This window comes from Rhinopithecus bieti, unplaced genomic scaffold (assembly GCF_001698545.2).
Source record: "Rhinopithecus bieti isolate Rb0 unplaced genomic scaffold, ASM169854v2 scaffold_62034, whole genome shotgun sequence".
In the NCBI taxonomy this organism is placed as follows: Eukaryota; Metazoa; Chordata; class Mammalia; order Primates; family Cercopithecidae; genus Rhinopithecus; species Rhinopithecus bieti.
The window spans coordinates 810,511-823,727 of NW_016823752.1; the positions used below are offsets into that span (position 1 = coordinate 810,511).

The 13,217-nt window shown below is 47.5% G+C and overlaps 2 protein-coding genes and 1 long non-coding RNA gene across 8 annotated transcripts in view; 2 read left to right on the forward strand and 1 right to left on the reverse strand.

Annotated features, from left to right (window-relative positions):
* PCID2 (PCI domain containing 2) overlaps positions 1–3,528 on the forward strand; it is a 39,640-nt gene extending 36,112 nt beyond the window's left edge. For 2 of the 4 annotated variants that reach the window (XM_017861776.1, XM_017861772.1), the window contains exon 14: positions 618–1,294. In XM_017861776.1, coding sequence (XP_017717265.1) covers positions 618–802 — 185 coding nt within the window. In that variant the 3' untranslated portion in view covers positions 803–1,294. Of the gene's footprint in view, positions 1–617; positions 1,295–3,183 lie in introns of those variants that run through there. The other 2 variants (XM_017861774.1, XM_017861775.1) reach the window with 2 other exon arrangements.
* Positions 3,529–7,300: 3,772 nt separating this feature from the next.
* Positions 7,301–13,217, reverse strand: part of PROZ (protein Z, vitamin K dependent plasma glycoprotein) — a 17,769-nt gene continuing 11,852 nt past the window's right edge. For all 3 annotated transcript variants that reach the window (XM_017861785.1, XM_017861784.1, XM_017861782.1), the window contains 2 exons: positions 9,714–9,831; positions 7,301–8,084 (listed from right to left, as the gene is read on the reverse strand). In XM_017861785.1, coding sequence (XP_017717274.1) covers positions 7,573–8,084; positions 9,714–9,831 — 630 coding nt within the window. In that variant the 3' untranslated portion in view covers positions 7,301–7,572. The remainder of the gene's footprint in view (positions 8,085–9,713; positions 9,832–13,217) is intronic.
* LOC108521816 (uncharacterized) overlaps positions 7,990–13,217 on the forward strand; it is an 8,227-nt gene continuing 2,999 nt past the window's right edge. Inside the window, exon 1 of the long non-coding RNA XR_001883288.1 lies at positions 7,990–8,310. This is a non-coding gene — a long non-coding RNA (uncharacterized LOC108521816). The remainder of the gene's footprint in view (positions 8,311–13,217) is intronic.

Here is a 13,217-nt window from a genome sequence, read left to right on the forward strand (position 1 = left end):
AATGCCTTTTGCTTTGATTGAAGGTATTTTTTTTTGATAGAACTAATTTTAGCCCAGGAAATACCATTCACCAGGACCTTGGAGCATGAGGGGATGGATACTCTGTATGTTTGCATGTTCTTTACCGGCGGTATATCCCTCGGTATCTGTTGATTCTCTGACCTGCCTCGGATACCGAAATCCACATGTGCTGCAGTCACTGATAGGACATAGTATTTGCATATGAGCTATGCACATCCTCCTGTATACTTTAAATTATCTCTAGGTTACTTAAAATAGTGCACTGTAGATAGCTGTTATACTGTATTGTTTAGGGAATCACGGCAAGGGAAGAGCATCTGTACATGTTCAATACAGATGTGGTGTTTTTTTTTTTTTTCCAAATATTTTCAGTCCACAGTTGGTTGGATTCATGGATGTGAAACCCACCATGAATATGGAGGGTTGATTGTATTTATTTTTATTCATTGTCCTCCCGCTGAACTGAACTGTGCCACTCTTGGGGAAGAATGCTTAATGCCAAATTTATTAGATCACCCAGCATCTTTGACTCAGATCCAAAATGTAATGACTCAGATCCAAAAATGTAAACGAATTCCTCCCTTTCTGTCCTGCAGGGCCACATCAAAGGGTACATATCGCATCAGCATCAGAAGCTAGTGGTCAGCAAGCAGAACCCATTTCCTCCGCTGTCCACAGTGTGTTGAATGTATACGTAGCCCTGAGGACGGGTGAGCTGTTGTTTCTTTCCATTTTGGTTGTGCTGATGAGACCGGTCCGGTACTGCGACAAGGCTCCCTGAAGCCGGAACTCTGGGAGGCGCTTCTCCCAGGGATGCTGAGGCTGAGATTGTCAGCACACCCGAGTCAGTCTCCTTCGTTTGTAACTAATTTCAGCCTGATGAAAACCTGGAATTCCTTTTTCACAAAACTCAGCTGGTTCTGGAGTCTTTGTGAAACTTCTTTGAAGGAGGCTTTGCGTGAAGGCAGCTCTGGCTCACTTTTCCTAAGTGTGGTTCCTGAAGGCTGTCTTTGTAACTTTTTGTAGTTCTTTGTATAAAAAGGGTATTCTGAATTTATACACATGGCATGTTCTTCATTATATCTTCCAGGATACATCTATTTTATATATTAAATTTGAATATGTTATCAAAATGCTTGGTTAACTTAAGGCATCTTTTTAAAAGCAGAATTTAATTTGATTTAAATTTCCAGATTTTATAGCTTGCCCGTATGGATGCTCCTCAATTTATGATGGGGTTACATCCCAATAAACTTACTTTATTTACCTTTGCTTTGTTGGTTTAAAAAAAACACATTACTTTTAAAAAACCATGTTAAGTTGAGAATGCATTTGAATACACCTGCTACTAAACAGTATGGCTCACTCCAGCCTGCCTTAACATACCCAGAAACCTGCACTTAGGCAAAATCAAACATGAAGCCGACCTTATTTTATAATAAAGTGTAGATGCCAGGCGCGGTGGCTCACACCCGTAATCCCAGCACTTTGGGAGGCCAAGGCGGGCAGATCACCTGAGGTCAAGAGTTGGAGACCAGCCTGACCAACATGGAGAAACCCTGTCTCTACTAAAAATACAAAATTAGGCGGGCGTGGTGGTGTATACCTGTAATTCCAGCTACTCAGGAGGCTGAGGCAGGAGAATCGCTTGAACCTGGGAGGTGGAGGTAGGCAGAGGTTGCAGTGAGCCGAGATCACGCTATTGCACTCCAGCCTGGGCAACAAGAGTGAAACTCCGTCTCAAAAAAATAAATAAAAATAAAAGTGTTTGGGGCGGGGCGGTGGCTCAACGCTGTATCCCAAAGGCAGCTTGGGAGGAGCCGAGAGCGGCGGATCAGCGAGGTCAGGAGATGGAGACCATCCCCCGGCTAAACATGGTGAAACGGCCGTCTCTACTGAAAAAATACAAAAAACTAGCTGGGCGAGTTGGCGGGCTGCCTGTAGTCCCCAGCTACTCCGGAGGGCTGAGGCCAGGAGAATGCGGTAAACCCCGGAGGGTGGGCGGAAGCTTGCAATGAGGCTGAGATCGCGCAGCCACTGCACTCCCAGCCTGGGCAGCAGGCGAGACTCCCCCCGTCTCAAAAAAAAAAAAAAATAAAATAAAATAAATAAATAAATAAATAAATAAATAAAAGTGTAAATATCTCGTGTAGCTTACTGAGTGCTGCACTGAGAGTGGAAACCGAAGGGCTGTGTGGATGCTGAGGCATGGCTGCCCCTGAGTGCGTCCCTTTGGCACCATGGTGAGGTTGACAGTAGCTAAATCAGGCCACTCACATTGGGCTGTTGGGCTGCCATCACAAAATACCACAGGCTGGGCAGCTTAAGCAACAGGAATGTATTTCCTCACAGTTCTAGAGGCTGTAGGTCTGACTGGGATGGGGTTACCAGCATGGTTGGCTTCTGGGGAGGACTGTCTTCTGAACTGCACACTCAAGAATATGGTGGTATTCTTGCTGTGCTAGAGATGGTAGAGACAGAGATGACGCTCTCTTTTTTTTTTTTTTTTTTTGAGACAGGGTCTTGCTCTGTCACCCAGGCTGGAGTGCAGTGGTGCAGTCAGTGCTTACTGCAGCCTCAACCTCTGGGGCTCAAGTGGTCTTCCCTCCTCAGCTTCCCAAGTAGCTGGGACCACAGGTGCGTGCCACCACACCCAACTAATTTTTTTAGTTTTTGTAGAGACAGGGTCTTGCTAATGTTGCACAGGCTGGTCTGGAACACCTGGGCTAAAGCAATTCTCCCGCCTTGGCCTCCCAAAGTGCTGGGTTGACAGGCATGTGCTACCACACCTGGCTGTCTTCCTCTTATAAGGCCACAGTTCTGTTGGGTTAGGACCTCACCCTTATGACCACATTTAGCCTTAGTTACCTCCTGAAGACCTTACCTCCAGATACAGTCACATTGGGGGTTAGTACTTCAATGTAAGAAATTTGGGGGACACAGTTTAGTCCCCAGCACTGCCATTTTTCAGAGTGTGCACATTTCCCCATTTATAAAAAATTTACTAAAGAACAACACAAACCATATTAGCTCAACTTTGCAAAGTTACTGCATTTGAAAGCTGTTTGTGCAAGGAGAAGCTATCCTACAAAGTGTGAATCCCTCTTTCTCTCTCTCTGGGCCTCACAGTGCAGGACTCACTTTGTGTGGCTCCTTCCTCAGGTTCCCCTGGATGCAGGAACTGCCCCAGGGCTTCAGCAGCACTCCTGAGCTCCTCCTACACCTGCAGGTCTACAGTTTCTTCGGGGCTGGGCGGGGAAGTTTGTGGGCTCTTCTGGGGCCTGAATGGGCCCCTCTGAAGGTGACTCATTCCCATGTATCAGCCCTGGGCTCTCACCTGGGGCTCAGCAGGGCTGTGGGGGGGCCTCCCTGTTTCTTTCCACACGCAGGGAGCTGGATTCTGGGAGCGCAGATCCCAGTAGAGCCAGGGAAGCCAGATCTCTTGTAGGCCCTGCTGTCTCCTAAGTCACACCCAGATTCCAGCCGTGGACTGCCGCACACACACACGAGCTGCAGGAGGGCAAGCGTCTGTGCCTGTGGACTTCATGCCAAGGATCCTCTTGACCTACAGAGCTGCTCCCCACCAGCAGCAAGGTCCTCAGCGCTGGCAGTCGTGACAAGTGCCTCCTACGTCCTGTGGGGCAGACACGGAGTGAACTCCTGTGGGTGAAGGCTTTGGGTGCTGCGTCTGTTTTCTGGCTACCCATGTGTCCAGTGGGGCCCTGTTCTCTCTCAGTGCTGGGTAAGGAAATCTGATCTTCCCTGCTGCTCAGCGTGGGGCTTGAACATACTTCAACTTTTGATTTAAATGATTTTCTTAGAGTAATTTGAATATTGGAATTTCTACCGGCATACCTGAATTTCATTCTGGATTTAATAGCGGTAGAAAGCTCAGGTTTGTCAACATTTCTGGGTAACGTATTGAACCGTCCATAGTGACACCTAAAGTCAAGGACTGATACTTTAAGGTAGTTGGATGGTTATTCTTAGCAATGAAAGAAACCACCTCAGTGTAGGTGTCCTTACATTCTTGGTGTCCAGGCCTGTTCAGTTCATTCTCACACTGCTATAAAGAACTGCCCGAGCCTGGGTGATTTGTAAAGGAAAGAGGTTTAATGGACTCACAGTTCCACATGACCGGCGGGGCGGGCGCAGGAAACTTACAATCATAGCAACGGGGAGGTGAGCATGGGGAAAACTGCCACTTTTAAAACCATCAGCTCTCGTTAGACTCCCCCACTATCACCAGAACAGCATGGGGGAGCCGTCCCATGATCCAGTCACTTCTCGACACCTGGGGATTACAATTCGAGATGAAATTTGGGTGGAGACACAGAGCCAAAACATAGCAAGGCCTACGTCCAGCATGGCAGCATTCAAGTTCATGGGTGTCCATGTGGGCATATATCAGTGTGTTTGCATGGATTCAGATGTTGGACTTAATCTCTGCCCAAGTGTAAACTTGTTTGGTTCTTTTAAAACATCATCACAGGCTGGACGTGGTGGCTCACATTTATGACCCCAGCACTTTGGGAGGCTGAGGCCAGTTAGATTGCTTAAGCCCTGGAGTTCGAGACCAGCCTGGGCAATATGGCAAAATCCATCTCTGCAGAAAATACAGAAATGAGCTGGGCATGGTGGTGGCACCTGTAGTCGAGGCTGAGGTGGGAGCGTCATTTGAGCCCAGGAAGTCAAGCCCACAATGAGCTAGGATCGTGCCCTGCACTCCAGCCTTGGGTGACAGACAGAGACCCTGTCTCAAAAAACAAGGAAAACAAAGTCATCATAGCTAGCTTCCATTTTCTTGAGTTTTATTGTTTTGTTAGATTTGTTTATGGTGTGGTTTCTAAGCGTGTCATTAAACACCAGTAGAGTAGTTCTTTCATTTCGAAGGCCCCTCATGTCTCTGCTGACAGTCTGGGCCTGTAGCTTTCTCTGATTGTCCCTGATTTCACAGATTTCACCATTATGCAGGGAGGGTCTTCGTATGCTTTGCCTCTGCCCAGCTGTGTTTGAAATAGTTTTCTTTTTTTTTTTTTCTGAGATGGAGTCTTGCTCCATTGCCCAGGCTGGAGTGCAATGGCATGATCTCGGTTCACTGCAACCTCTGCCCTCCGGGTTCAAGTGATTCTCCTGCCTCAGCCTCCTGAGTGGTTGGGATTATAGGCGTGAGCCACCGCACTTGGCAATTTTTGTGTGTGTGTGTGTGTTTTTAGTAGAGACAGAGTTTCACCGTGTTGGTCAGACTGGTCTCGAACTCCTGACCTCGTGATCCACCCGCGTCAGCCTCCCAAAGTGCTGGGATTACAGGTGTGAGCCACCGCGCCAGGCCTGGAATAGTTTTCAAGCAGGGCTTCCACTCTAGTTTAGTAAATCCAAATTTGTAATAGAAGTACCAGAAGCAAGATTGCAGACTTTTCTGCAGCATTATATACAGAAAGCCTGCCATGTTCATTGGCTGATTTTAAAATCATTAGTAAGCATTTAAAGCAGTGACTTAATTACCTTATTGTAGTTTGAGAATAATACAACCAAAGTTCACTAAAACTTTAAAACTCACCCTAGTGAATTTTAAACTCCTCTCCCCATTAATTTGCCTTAAATTACAGTGTTGCTTTTTTTTTTTTGAGACAGAGNACAGAGTCTCGCTCTGTCGCCCAGGCTGGAGTGCATTGGCCAGATCTCAGCTCACTGCAAGCTCCGCCTCCCGGGTTTTACGCCATTCTCCTGCCTCAGCCTCCCGAGTAGCTGGGACTACAGACCTCACCCAGCTAGTTTTTTTTGTATTTTTTTTTTTTTTAGTAGAGACGGGGTTTCACCGTGTTAGCCAGGATGGTCTCGATCTCCTGACCTTGTGATCCGCCCGTCTCGGCCTCCCACAGTGCTGGGATTACAGGCTTGAGGCACCGCGCCCGGCCACAGTGTTGCTTTTTGCCAAGGTCCTTTCAGAGAAATGGGCCATTTCATCTACAGATTAGAGAAAAGAAGTTTAATTCTGGAATTAAAGAGTAAATGAAAGAGTGTGCTGAAGAACAGTAAGGCTTAAAAACCCAAGTTACGTGTATATTGTTTTCAACTCAAGAGAATATTTGCCTACATTTTCAGTCCCCTTTTAAAAAGTCCTCTGTGCTCCTCCACAAGGCTCTGCTGGCCGAGGCGCCTGCAGCTGGCCCTCACCCTTGCCTGAGCGGAGCGGCCCTCATCTACCCACCTCCCGCAGGCAGCCCCTGGGAGCTCTGTGTCGCTCAAGGACACTGGTGGAGAAGCAGCTGTGTCCCCTCCTTAACGAAGTCAGAGTGAAAGTGTGAACATTTACACCATTTCTGTCCATTTCAGTGCAAATCCAGACCCCGCTAGGAGCTCCAGTCTCCAAGGAAGTTTCACTGGGGGCTGGGCTGCAGCTCTGTCTTTGGTACTTGGGTTGCAGCTACAGCCTTCATGACAGCAGGTGGTCACTGTGATTCAGCAAGTGCTGTCCTGGTCTGTTCTACAAAATACCATGGAGTCTCATGGTGATGACGGGAACTCATTTCTCACAGATCTGGGGGCCGGCAGATTTGGTGTCTGCTGAGGGCTCTCTGTCTCCAGGGCAGCACCTCGCTGCAGCGTCCTCGCGTGGGAGAAGAGATGGAAGGGGCTGGCAGAGCCCTCATGGCCTGGTCACCTCCCGAGGGCCCCACCTCCCCATGCCGTCATCTTGGGGTAAGTTCCAGTTTCAGAGTTTTGAAGGGACACACACTCAAGCCACAACAGTGCTGAGCGTCGCCCTAGCTGCCCATCAGCCCAGTGGTGAGGCGCTGCAGCTCCGCCCTGGACGACCCTGAGGCATGAAGAGGTGGAGCACTTGTCCAAGAGCCACCTGGTGGGATGAGCAGAGAGCTGGGACTCAGTGCTCAGCCCTGACCCGGGGCCCTGGAACCTTCTGTGGGAACCCTCCCAGAGAAGGGCTGGTGCACAACCCGGTGAGACGCTGGCATGCCTCCTCAGCCTCTCTCATGCTCCCTGGCCCTTTCCTCTAATGCTGCCTCTCTGAGGTACCCCCAGGATCGTTCTCCTCCATTGCCAACCTGCTTCGAGTGGCTGCTGCTGCTCTGAGCCATGGTCCTCAGTCCCCAAGGCAACTGGTGAACCAACAGAGGAGGTCACTTTCTGCTGTAACTGGTGATTGCTGCGGCTTCTGCACCAGAACACACTCGCCTGTGTGCGGGCCGGGGTGGCTGTTCCTGAGCACAGAGAACACTGGACTTGGAGAAGGAAAGATGCTCTGGAAACCAGACTGTTTTATGACTGACAGATGATCTTATTTTATTATTTAATGCATCTCATGTTTTTTCTGAAGGTCTCTATTGAGATAAAGAGATCCAGGGAAAGAAAGGTCACAGTGCTCGGTGAACGGCCCAGCAAGTGGCGGCTCTGCTGCTCCGTGGGCTGAGTGGGTGGCCCGGGACTGTGACGGCCTCTAAGCGTGTGCTGAAGTTTCAGTGCTCTCCGTGGTGGCAGTGCAAGTTTGGAATCCCACTTCAGGTTGTGTTCTTTCTGGCTGAGTTTCAGTTAGTTCATGATCCGTTTAAACCAGAGTGAGTACCTGGAGACCTTGGTGACAAGGACCGTGTGAGCCTGCCCTCCTGCTGGCTGCGAGCCCAGGACCCCTGTGAGGAACCAGGAGCCTCCGTGCTCTCTGATGACCACACTGCCCTCCATCCAGTGCACGGCCGCCATACTGCTTCTCTCACAATAGGTCCTGGTGGTGACGGTCACATTCAGGACCTGCCCGCACTCCTCCCCCTCCACAAGTGTGACAGGCAGTGTGGTCAGCGAGTTGCCCAGGTCAGTGCCATTGCGTGCCCAGCCGCTGAGGAGGCCCCCAGTGCGCGGGATGAGGAGGTGCTCAGCGAAGTCCTTCTCAGGGGTGCACACAGGGAGCCCCGCATTGGGGCACTGGATGGGCCACTCCAGCTCCAGCAGTGACAGGTCATTCTCCCCCGTGTCTGCGTCATACCGCATGTGCACATGGGCACGCATTATCTTGATCATCAGTGGGTCTTGGCTCGTTCTGTTAAAATCTGAAATCATGAACAATCACCAGTTCTTTAATCTGATTTTCAAGGGTGACATAATGCTCAGAAACGAGCTTCTCAGTGAGCCACATGAGGAGGGAGAGACCGACCCTGGAGGACCCGCAGGCTCACTGCCCCATGGTGTGGACACTGTCCGTTTCTGTGGACAGAAAGGCCCACTCACAGATTGCACGATTGCAACCAAGTGCCATGGCCTTTAAGAACAGTCAAGGTTAGTTCTTTTATTTTGGAGTACAGTGAGGTGTGGTGAAATGATTAAAAAGTAGGGAGCAGTGATGTGGAACTTCTCCAGGCCAATCAAACATTGGCTGTTGAGAAGTGGTTTTCAGGTTATTTTGTTGATTGAAAAATATTTAAGGGCCGGGCGCAGTGGCTCACACCTGTAATTCCAGCGCTTTGGCAGGCTGAGGCAGGTGGATCACTTAAGGCCAGAAGTAAAGACCAGCTTTTCCAACATAGCAAAACCCTGTTTCTACTAAAAATACAAAAAATTAGCGGCAGGTGGTGGTGCATGCCTGTAGTCCCAGCTACTCTGAAGGCTGAGGCAGGAGAATCACTTGAAACCAGGAGGTGGAGATTGCAGTAAGCTGAGATCGTGCCACAGCACTCCAGCCTTGGCGACAGAGTGAGACTCTGTCTCAAAAAAAAATTAAGGATGAAGAGTAAAAACATATTTATGTTGAGGTTCTTCAGAGTCATTATAGAGCATGTTGACAGGTTAATATGGAACTTTGCAGCCTCCTGATGGGGTAGAAACTATTGTGTGTTTGGATAGATAAGGAAATAGGCACATGGCCGGGGGCAGTGACTCACACCTGTAATCCCAGCACTTTGGGAGGCCAAGGCAGGTGGATCACCTGTGGTCAGGAGTTCGAGACCAGCCTGGCCAACATGGTGAAACCCCATTTCTACAAAATTAAAAAGAAATTAGCCGGCCACGGTGGCAGGCGCCTGTAATCCCAGCTACTTGGGAGGCTGAGGCATGAGAATCGCTTGAACCTGGGAGGCGGAGGTTGCAGTGAGCCCAGACTGTGCCACTGCACTCCAGCCTGAGGGATAGAGTGAGACTGTCTCAAAAAAAAAAAAAAAAATAGGCACAGATAAGCCAATGAAAAGGGCACTGTCTCAGCCCAAGGTCTCAACTGCTGAGGGATTCAAGCCCCATTCTTCTGATTTGTAGTCAATTACCCATCTCTTATGCCACAACTGCTCGATTTCAGTGGGAAAAGAAGTCATCCTTAGTAGGCTGTGATTCCCTCCCTTGCCGAGTGTGAGTTAGCACCTGCCCGTCGCGATTTCCTGCCTTGCCGAGTGTGAGTTAGCACCTGCCCGTCGCGATTTCCTGCCTTGCCGAGTGTGAGTTAGCACCTGCCCGTCGCGATTTCCTGCCTTGCCGAGTGTGAGTTAGCACCTGCCCATCGCCGGGCCCCGGTGTGTGCTAGGTATTTTGCATGTGCTTCCTGAGTTTATAAGTATCTCAGTTTTATTGAGAGTAAATTCAGTTCTATGTTGCATTAGAAACAAACAGTCCAGTTTTAAATTTTTCATTTCATTCTTACACAGAATAGTGTATTTCTAATGTGGTTTTATAAAAACTCATGATAAAATACTTACATGTTTTTGCACTAATATTCCTTTGTAACAGTGAACATCTTGCTGTTGTCAGTACAAAGTTTTCATGTATTATAACACCACCACAGAAGTCTTTTCCTTCGGCATTTGTTAACTTTACCTTTAAAAATCGAAACAGGCAATAAATAGCTGCTGACAGTTTGCAGGATTAGGGGCAGTAAAGTCTACTGGTTAGGGATATGGACTCCAAAGGCAGACAGCCGTATTTGAATCTTGCCCCAGCACTCAAATGGCTACAGGATTGTTAGCAAATTGCTGACAATCTAAGCTTTTATTTGCTCAGGGATTAAATGGGGCCGGCACTTCCCCTTTCGGCCCAGGTGAGGTAACAGTGATCAGATTTACGCTCCCACCTGAAGCAAAACATGGACAAAATCTGTGAAATGATGGTTTTCAGGGACTGTAATCCCCAAGAAACAACTGTCTCAGCTACTGTCCAGAGTTTCCCTGGTACAGGGCAAGACAGGGCATCTCAGTTGGAGCCCCGCCAACTCGCTAAATTGAAGAGAGAAAGCTGAGAGCCCAGCGAGGCCACAGTGCCTGCAGTTTGCAGAACAGAGTCCTGCAGAGGAGAGAGCTTGGTAGAGAATGCTGGAGGATGGCCACATGCCTAGCAGTTTTCAGCAGAGCAGTGGTGATCACATGTGCACGTGGAGACTAATAATGGCCAGGAAAGAACCACTCAGGAGGGTGCGCGGGACCCGTGCTAGACACTCACACAGGCTGGGAATAGCGATTCCACCAACTGAGTTAAAACATCCCTGACTCGGGGGCACGGGGCAGGATGCACAGAAGGGTTTCACTTCAGTACTCAGAATAACTCTAGACTGAGCGCTGCCCTGGTCCTACTGACAAATCTTAAGAGCAGTATGCCAAAGGATGAAAGTATTTCCAACTTAACTGGGTCCCAGGACAATATCCAAGTGTATGTATAGAGCACAAAATAATCAGCACCTAACAAGATAAAATTCACAATGTCTGGAAATCCATTACGGATCACCAGGCATACAAACATACAGGAAAATGTGACCCGTAATGAGAATCTCCCAAAACTGAGTCAGCATTGACAGATATTAGTAGACAAGGACAATTAAACAGTGATTTTAACTATAGTCCAAATATTCAAAAAGTTAAGTAGAGACAAAAATATGTATTTTTAAAAGCCTAAATTAAATTTTTGGATGACAGCTACAATGTATGAGGTTAAACATCCCCTGACCAGGATGAATGGCAGATTAGACATTGCAAAAGAACAGATCGATGACCTTGAAGGCATCACAACAGAAACTATCAGAAGTAAAATACGGAAAGAAAGGAGATTTTTGAAAAACAAACAGACTATCTCTGAGCTATGGAATTTCAAACAGCTTAAGATACATGTAATTAGATTCCCAAAAAAGAGCAGGGAGAAGGAGGAGAGAAAGAAAATCTCTGAAAATGATCGGCCAGTCGGGCACGGTGGCTCATGCCTGTAATCCCAGCACTTTGGGAGGCAGAGGTGGAAGGATTGCTTGAGCCCACGAGTTTGAAACCAGCCTGAGCAACATAGCAAGACCCCATCTTTACATGAAATTTAAAAATTAGCTGTGCGTGGTGGTGCTGCACACCTGCGGTCCCAGCTACTCGAGAGGCTGAGGTGGGAGGATCAGCTGAACCCAGGAGGTTGAGGCTGCAGTGAGCCGTGATCACACTCCAGCCCAAGCAACAGAGTGAGACCCTGTCAAAAAAAAAAAAAAAAAGAAAGAAAATCATGACCAAATATTTTTCAAATTTGACAAACACTATTAGCCCACAAATCCAAGAATCTCAACAAACCCTATACATGAGAAACATGAAGAAAACAATAAAGATACAGTATAAACTCAAAATCCATGATAGAGGAACTCTTAGAAAGTTAAGATTAAAAAGCATTTAAAACCTTAAAAGTGCCATGGGAAAGAACATGTGAGGAATAGCAGCAGGGTGACAGGAGCCGTCTTGTGGCATGAAGCAGACAGGAAGGCCGTGGGGCAGGCCCAAGTGCAGAGAGGAGAGGACTGCTGCCGGCCGGGGGCTCTGCACCAGACGCAGTGCCTTTCACAGATGAAGGTGAACAAAGACGTCTCCAGACAAACACAAGAAGGCCTCTTCCCCAGACGCCTCACAGCACAGCAGATATCAAAGGGATCCTTTAGGCAGGAGGAAAACGATACCAGAGGGAGGCCTGGATCTACACAGAGCAGCAAGGAATACTGGAACAGGTTATGACATCCCATTAAATATTTATCCACATTCCAGTATATATGTAAGTTTTTTTTCTTATTCTTTAAACTTCTTTACAAGATACTGTTTAAGCAAAAATAATGGAAGTATAGAGTGGCATTTATAACATCTCTGGATGTGAGACCTATTCCAAAAACAGCACCCAGGTCCGGAGGGGAGGAATGGGGCTTGATTGCTGCAAGGACTCACGCTACAGCGAGCGGATGTGGCGTCGGCGAAGGTGGAGTGGACTGTGCTACGGTAAAGATGTATTCTCCAAACTGGGAAGCAACCACCAACAGAGAACCAGAGATGGTAAACCAACAAAGGAGCGAAAACAGAATCCTAACAATGTATAGTTAATCTAACAGAAGGCAGAAAAAGGGGAAAAGAACAGATGAGAAAAAAAATAGCAAGATGATAGCTTTAATCCTAAACATATCAGCAATCATAATAAATGTAAAATGGCCTAAACAGCCCAATTAAAGGGCAGAGATTTTTCAGCCTGGATATAAATGAAAGCCAATTATATACCACATATAAAACATGTACCTTATTCATTTTTTAAACATGTACTTTATAAAATACGAATAGGTTAAAAGTAGAAGATTGGAAAAAGATAAATAATGCTAACACTAATCATTAGAAAGCTAAAGTGTCTATATCAGTATCAGACAAAGGGGATTTTAGAGCAAATAATATTTTCAGGGATGCAAAAGGAGAAAACAAGTTATTTGAAGGATTAAATGAAATAAAGCTGTACCCATGTAGTACTGGCCCTGGAAGTGTTAAAAGTGTTACAATTTTCAACAGCCTGATAAAATACAAAATGCTGGGCAAAGTAAAAAAGTTTTCAACTTTACCGTGGCATCGTTCCTGGAACTCTTTATGTGTTTATGAGTAATAGCTGCCACTTGTTGAATACCTACCATAAGTCAAGAACATTCTCTGTAATCCTCACTGCAACTCTGGGGGTGAGAGCCTCACTTTAAAAGGGATAAAACAGGCCGGGCGCGGTGGCTCAAGCCTGTAATCCTAGCACTTTGGGAGGCCGAGACAGGCGGATCACAAGGTCAGGAGATCGAGACCATCCTGGGTAACACGGTGAAACCCCGTCTCTACTAAAAAATACAAAAAAAACTAGCCGGGCAAGGTGGCGGGCGCCTGTAGTCCCAGCTACTCGGGAGGCTGAGGCAGGAGAATGGCGTAAACCCGGGAGGCGGAGCTTGCAGTGAGCTGAGATCC